The 7,454-nt window shown below is 51.1% G+C and overlaps 1 protein-coding gene across 1 annotated transcript; it reads right to left on the minus strand.

Moving 5' to 3' along the window:
• Positions 1–1,122: 1,122 nt before the first annotated feature.
• Positions 1,123–4,925, minus strand: MMACHC (metabolism of cobalamin associated C; the record flags this gene model as incomplete). The annotated part of the gene is made up of 4 exons (XM_084266194.1): positions 1,123–1,434; positions 1,966–2,118; positions 2,466–2,660; positions 4,854–4,925. 4 exons carry the CDS (start codon positions 4,923–4,925, stop codon positions 1,123–1,125), a joined length of 732 nt encoding a protein of 243 aa, XP_084122320.1.
• Between the last annotated feature and the right edge of the window lie 2,529 nt (positions 4,926–7,454).

Below are 7,454 nucleotides of genomic sequence, written 5' to 3' on the forward strand. Positions count from 1 at the left end.
TCTCTGCTTGGTTACCTGTATGTGAGACAATGCTTCATGCAATGGTTTCTATGTGTGTGCAGGTTCGTGATCTCCCCCACAGGGAAAGTGCAACAGGAAACTATTGTAGTAAAACTGTGGTGTGTGCTGGCATGGCATTGAAAAATATTTTAAATTCAAACCTCATCTACCTCAGGAAAATATCACAAGAGTTGTCCTTTTCTGTCAGTTCTCTTAATAGGAGTAAAAAAATTCCACTCACAGGTATTACTCAGCATCTTTCCAAAGATTATAGTCAGCTGCTTCCTACAATGGATAAGTGTTTAAATTGACCTAAAGACGTCACATTCTTCTGAGAAGCTGACCCTGGGCGAGGAGGAAGCAACAGGCTCAAGCAGTGACCTTTGTACCATCCCTTTCATAACTACCCTAAGGAGGCGGCTGCTGTTTGATGTGTTTTCACTCCTGCAGCACCTACAGGACCACACTACTCAGTGAAACAGTTTCTGGAGATTTGTCTTTTGGAAGCTTAAGGAGACATTAAGAGACTTTTTTTTTTTTTAAATTAAATTAATCCAGCTTCAGTGCAAGTGAAGTAATACAGGGTAGATCTTTCTGAGGAAGGTGAGAGTGAAAAGACTGAACTAGTTCCTGGAGAGAGTTACAACACAGAGTAATAAAATGCTGGATACACCTAAAAAAGGATCTGCCCTGACTTCAGAGGAAAAAAGTCAGAGTATAATGACTGAAAATTAATATTTTTACAGAGAATAAAACCAAATAACTTGGAAAGAAATTCTTGAGAAAACAAAAATTACTTTTCTAACGAGCAGCACGGGTGTTCCAGTTGTCAGGGTGTCTGAGCTTTTCCCAACCAAAGGCGAATCAGGATCTTCCCAGACTCCCAAAAAGATCCACCAAATCAGCAGCAACAGCTCAGAACAGGCTGCTCCCACCTTCCTCAGACCGCAGGTGCTACGATGCAATACTCCCCCTTACTGTGAGAAGCTGATGTTTGGACTGAGATGCTGCACACTCTGGATTTGTCATCCCCCCGTATTATCCTCCCTCAGCATGGTGGACAACAAGGTGCTGATGAGTTACACTTTGCTTGCCAGCTGCCCCTCCATGGAGTCACACTACTCAGTGAAATGTGCTTCTCTGGGCTTCTTGTGTCAGCCCCAGCAGTCTGAGTCTCTCTGCTGGAGGAGTGGCAAAGTAGGCTTTTTGCTCCTCCGAGTACCTTTCCTTCACTTCAATGATGTCCCTGTAGTGGCTGTCCTGCCAGTGGAAATTAAATTGCTCCAGCAACTCAATTCTTTTTTCCTCTGTGCTCACACAGTCGACAGGGGCAGACTGTTCCATGAATGGTACCTGAATATCTGGGAACAGGAGGAGACCCCGGATAGCAAACCAACCGCCATACTTGGGATGGATACATACACCATAGATCTTCTGGAAGAAAAGAAGGAGGATCTAGGATGTTTCACTTTGTCTCAAGTAATGGTTAGTTCAAAGCATCAAGCTTTGATGCAACTTCTTGTGCTCCTAGCCCTCTGTTGGAGTGCTATACAGAGAAGAAAGGAAAACTCATTCCTGAATGTGTAGCCTGAAGCACTGCATTTAATTCCCATTCTCTTGCACTGCCACATCCACGACCCTGTAATGTGGGGAGAGGTCCCTTTCTGAATCTATCACAGAAATTAACCACAGTGCATTTTTCCCCCCATATTGATAACGCTCCAAGCAACAGGTGATCTTTTATACAGAAATTTATACTCCTAAGGAGGTTAACAAGATCAAGATCTCCATGTATGTGTCTCCCTACCACCCTGAAGAATTTTAGACCCTTCCAATCCCTGTCTGAAACACTTCATGCATCTATACGTGGCCAGGTCCTGTAGGAAGAAGTAGTGAGTAAACAACAGTAGTACAATTCAGTGGTTGTAGTTTGGTGGCTCTTCCCACACTGTGTTTTTGCCTCACCTTTTTCCCCCAAGGATCAAGCTTCACATCTTTCCTTTGGTAGTAATATGCAGCTCCAGCAACGTGGGCAGCTGTTTGCGCCAAGAACTTGGGCTTTCGGCTTGGCAGGATCTCATAATCAAAGATGATGTCCACCTTCTGGTCAGGGAATTTCTGGGAAGATTAGAAAACATCAGCCCAGGCTCCTGGAAGAGAATTTGCCACTACAGAAGTGCTGGATGCCAGCAAATCAGGCACATGTGAAGCCTGCAGATTTCCACATCCTGCTGCTGAAATCCAACAGCATCCCTGTGACCTTGGGTTTCCCAACTACAACTGTGCAGCACAGAGACAGAGATGCAAGTAAAGCACGTCAGCAGCCTGTTGCTGCTCATACTATCATGAATAATGCCTTACCCTTACAACGAGCCAGGGCAGGAACCTGGAAGGCTTTGTCTGCTGCTCAACCCACCTAGTTATATGCCACAACAATAAAAGGAATTGGTATTTCAGGTTCCTACCTCCTTCAGGCATGATAAATGATGAGAGACACACTGATCCACAGGATCCCTGATTATTTTTAACCGTTCTTTGTTCACAAAAGGTTTAAGGGCTTTGTCAAACATTGAAGGCGTGCTGAGGACCACGAAAGCCAGCGTGTCATCTGGGTATGGGAGATGAAAGGCTGGCTGGAGAACTGCGTTGTACCATCCAACCTTTGGCAAAGAAAAACAAATCTGCATTAAAACAGGGACAGCACTCTTTTGCTAGTGGGCATGCAGGAATTTAAAAAAGGGGGAAGAAGTGTAACCACCTTCACTTGCAACCTAGATAGGCAGCCTGCCTAGTGCCATCGGTGCCAACCAAGTTGTTTTGCATACTGGGATTTACAGTTTCTGGAAGCTGTACTGAGAGCTGGAAGCCAGAGATAAGAACCATGCACTGCATTCAGTTCAAAACTGCCCTTCATCCACCTCTGTTCTGAAACAAGGAAGCATGAGCAACCAGTCTTACAATGCAAATCAGATGTTTTGAGCTAGATAAAGCTTTACAGTTTTATTGTTGGGGTTTTTTTTCCTTGGCTTTGGCCAGAAAGAAACTGGTTCTTCTTCTGTTTTGCTCATGTGACAAGTTATATAATTTCTCTCTTTAACAGGAAACCTTTTTGTGTGGAAGTGAAGGATGTGAAGTTCCTAGTAGTGCTAGAACCACCTGGAACCATCAGCTGTACTGATTGTGAGCCAGCCACATCCCGATGCATGTTTTCAGGGCTGGATGTGTTGTAACAGTCCAGAAATGAGGGATCAAGCCAGGGCTGTGGGAAGACAAGACAGGGGCACAGGGCTCAGACCAGCAGCTGCCAAGCATGAGGTAACGGCTGAAATCCACCGCACTCCACTGCTAACGTATTACACAATAGCATCAGCCCTTTCATACCTTCTGACGACTCCCACGCTCCTGGGATCTCATAAAGACCAGGTCTAACATTCAGAGAGATGTCAAGTAATGTGACTAATGAAAATGCAAAATACTCCTTGCCTCTGTTGATGAAATGAATCCTAAAGTGACTTCACAGTTGGCAGCGGCCACCAGACCTGCCCATATGGAAACACAGCCTGAAAACTAAGTTCTTACATCAACCTCAAAGTGGCATCAGTTTTGTGGCTCTTGTTTAAGATGCAGAATGAAGATGTTACCAGAAGTTAGACATGACTCCAAGGTTTGCTGATTTCACAGTTTACATCAGTCAGTACACCTGCTGTGGGAATTAAATCTAGAACAAGATAAAGGGCTGTAAGGTTTCCTTCCCTCTTGTAGCTACGGTCTTTTTGATCTGGGTTCTGTCCCTAATTTTGCTGCTGAGTTTTGGGACAGCAGCAGTAAATTCTTCTCCAAATTCTGGAGATTTCACTTCTCTTGGTGCCTTGTTCCCCTCTACTTTCTGTCAGGTGACAAATACAGCAGGAAATACAAATGTTTCAGGTGACAAATACAGCATTCACCAAGGAAGGGAAGGTCTGGCTATTGTAGACTGACTGTATTTGATATCACAGACTGATTTATTGCTGATTACCCCTGGAGTGGGCGAAGGAGGAACCTCTGAGTCCTGGTGGAAGAGGCTGCTGCCTCCCCTTGCAAAGGAGAGTCCCCTTCAGCGGGCAGAAGAGCAGAGCACCAGCGGGCCGTTCACACACACGGATGAGGCAACCTGCGCCTCAATACCCAGGTGCTTCTACGTGCAGATTAAAATTTAAGCTTTCCAGAGGACTTTACTCTCTGGCGGCCCAGATGCGGTTTTATTTAACTCTCCTGACCTTACCGGCCTGGGCCCGGCGTAAAGGGCCCGCGCAGCGCGCTCGCTCAGCCGGCGCTCCGCCAGCGCCGAGGCACAGCACTCCCTTCTTCCTCCTCACCGGGCCAACTCCGCCGACCTCTCCGCTTGCCCGCTAACCCGCGCCCGGCAGCATGGCCCCTGGGCGGCACTTCCAGCGCCAGCCCAGGGACGGCTGTGCCAAGCCCCAGGCGCGGAGCTCCGAGGCACCCTCCGCACCCGGAGGAGGATCTCTGCGCTCCCGCGGTCGTTCGCAGGCGGTTCGCCGGCTCGGGGGGCAGTGCCGCCTGCCGGCGGCCGCGCGAGAGGCACGGCGGGCGCCGCCGTTACCGCGGGGGCACGTCCTGCCTGCGCGGGCAGCCCGGGCGGGGCTGGAGGCGGGAGCCGGGAGCGCGGCGGCAAAGCAGCGCCAGCCGCGGGCGGGAAGCAGCCTCCCGAGCTGGCGGCGGCGGTGCCCGGGCCGGGGAGCGGGGGGACGACTCTCCCCGGGGACGTTCCGGCGGCTCTGGGATCCCGTCACACCACCCTACCCCCCCCCAACCCCGGGATGTGACGTCACCGCGCGTAACGGCAGTACCTTCAAGGCGTGCACCTCGAAACCGAGGGGGCCCAGGGCGCCGCGGAGCCGCTCCGCCACGCGCCCCTCCATGGCGCGCAGGGCATCACGGGAAGGGTAGTTCTGACAGCCCTCCCGGGCGCGGGGTACCATGGGAGGCCCGGCGGGAATCCCCCAACACAAGAGCGCGTCTCCCGGGAGACGGGCGGCCGCGCAAGGCACCCTGGGAGTTGTAGTGCGCTCCCCTCCGCCCCTCCCCACGGGCCGGCGGCGATCGCGGCTCTCCGGCCCTGGCTTGGCGGGGCAAGCTCCTAGGCACGGCGGGGAGGCGGCGTTTGCTCCTCGCTTGTCCCCCCGGAGCTGCCGCTGGACCGTCCCGCTGCGCCCTGCAGCGGTGGCTGGGCTGGCAGTCTCGGCAGGGCCCTGCGGCTGCAGAGTCACGGGGTCTTTGGCGTTGGAAGCCCCTCCGTGCCCACTAAACCCTGTCCCGGAGTGCCACCTCTGCATGGCTTTGAACAGCTCTGGGGACAGTGACTTCCCACCTTCCCCGGGGAACCTTGTTCCACTCCGGCAAAGGCCAATCCCAACCTCCCTGGTGCAACCTGCAGCCTATTCCTCTTGCCACTGTTGCTCAGGCAAAGAGAGCAACACCCACCTGGCTACAACCCCATCGAATCACAGAGCCTCCTGAGCTGGAAGTGATCCATAAAGGATCATCAAACCACACGGGGCCGGCTCCTCAACCTCCTTCTCTCCAGGTTACACCACCTCAGCCGCTTCCCCTAGGGCTTGTTCTCCAGGAGCTCTTCCCAGCAGCCACATGTGATCGAGGAGCTCCGGAAGGACTTTGGCTCCTCAGTGCGCACCCTGGACGATTTCCAAGCTCCAGGCTGAGGCGCTGGCTGAGGCAAGTTGGATGGCACAAGCTGGAGCCGGGTGGGCTCCTTCCTTCACAGCCCAAGGCCCTGTCTCTTGCTTTTGATCTGTGGTAGGTTTGCAGCTTGCCAGACGCTGTGAGTGAGGAGTGCCTGCCAGGCACCCGGTGTGCGCCTGCCATGCTGCAGCATGGTGACAGTGGAGCTAGCAGCCATGCCGAGCCGAGATGTGAGCACTCCGGTGAAGGAGCAAGTTTTCCTCAGAGGGTTGCACAGTGTGCCCATCTATGCTACATCACACTGGTTTTCTTTCATCATAGGCTGTCTGAAAGCCCCACCTTCATGGGTGGGTGGATGCTGCTCACTAAAATAATTAGCAAGGTCTCTGTGTTGATAATCCTTTCTCCTTCCCCACCTGGTAGGATGTGTTCTTTCCAGCTTCCCTATTCCCTACCAACACATTTGCCACACTGAAGACCAAGCCTCAGAGTTGGATTTCCTTATGCTAATCTTTATAGCAGCTTAACATAATCTTTATAGGTCTTGCACAACATTCTCCAGCCGTTAGTCCTGGGTTTTATGAAGTGTCGGGAAACCAAATCTGCAAGTTCGCGGGGGGGCAGAACTACTTCAGATATGCAAACTTCTTTCTCTGTGGAGTTCCCTTGTATCTTCTAGAACCCCAAGCATTGCTTCTTACTGTATCTGTGCCTTCTCTAGGAGGAGGGCAGAAGAATCCCATCAGTCTTGTTTAGAATTAAGGTTTGTTCTCTCCCTGTATTTCCAGCTTGAAGTTGAACCAGTCTACTAACAGGGCTGGTTTGCAAACTAGCTAGTCTGGCTAGAAAACCTGAGAGGCACCTTTGCTTGCCAGGAGAGAAAATGGAAAAGAAAGTTGAGGTCATGTCCTTGGAGGGCTGTGACCAAGCTTGGTTTAGAGTCAGGTATCCTCACATGGAGCCCTTCGCTGAAGCCCTTGTCATGCTGGGCAGGTTGCCTTTGGGGGTGGTTAGTTAGCTCAAATATTTGAATTCTTAATGTGCACCTTGCCTGTTTTTCTGCCTGAATATAGTGGTCCAGGAAGACGCCGTTACTGTGGTCTGCTGAGTATACAGCAGTTCTCTGCCTGTCAGGGACTGGTATGGGATGGAAGCTTGAAACCATCTCACTGCGTGATCCTTGATCCAGTTCTTGTCCCTTCTGTCCCAGCAACTGAAGAGCGAGGTTGGGACCTCAACACCTCCTGCCTTTCCTGTTTGCTGTAGCAGAGGATGCTCAGCAATTGCAGAACAGCATGTTGAGCAGCTTGGAGGCCTTGCCATGGAGGACAGAGGAGTTGAAAAGTGAATGCCATATGTAGCAACAGAAAGTGCTTCACCAGCAGTACAGAGATCATGCATCACATTTATATCCTAATACTAACAGTCCCCAAGAAATCAATGAGATGTTGGTGCAAAGCCCTTTGTAGATCAGGGGCTGGTGCAGGGAGGTGCTGAAGGAAAACGTGTAACTTCTCCCAGTTTCTTTAAGCAGCAAAAAACTGCCATGACAAAATGAGGAAAGAGTTGGAGCAGCTGCATCATAAAGGCAGTGAGTGGTGGCGTGTTCTGCTCCTCACCTGGTCTGAACTCTGGTTCTGGACGACCTGTTGCTGCCCAAGTGCACGAACAGAAACAGCCCCCAGTGGGAACTGCTGTCACATTCGGTATGCTTGAGGATCTCTGCTCAGGAGAATGAAACCAAGGGA

Source organism: Gallinula chloropus (genome assembly GCF_964237585.1).
Source record: "Gallinula chloropus genome assembly, chromosome: 6".
In the NCBI taxonomy this organism is placed as follows: domain Eukaryota; kingdom Metazoa; phylum Chordata; class Aves; order Gruiformes; family Rallidae; genus Gallinula; species Gallinula chloropus.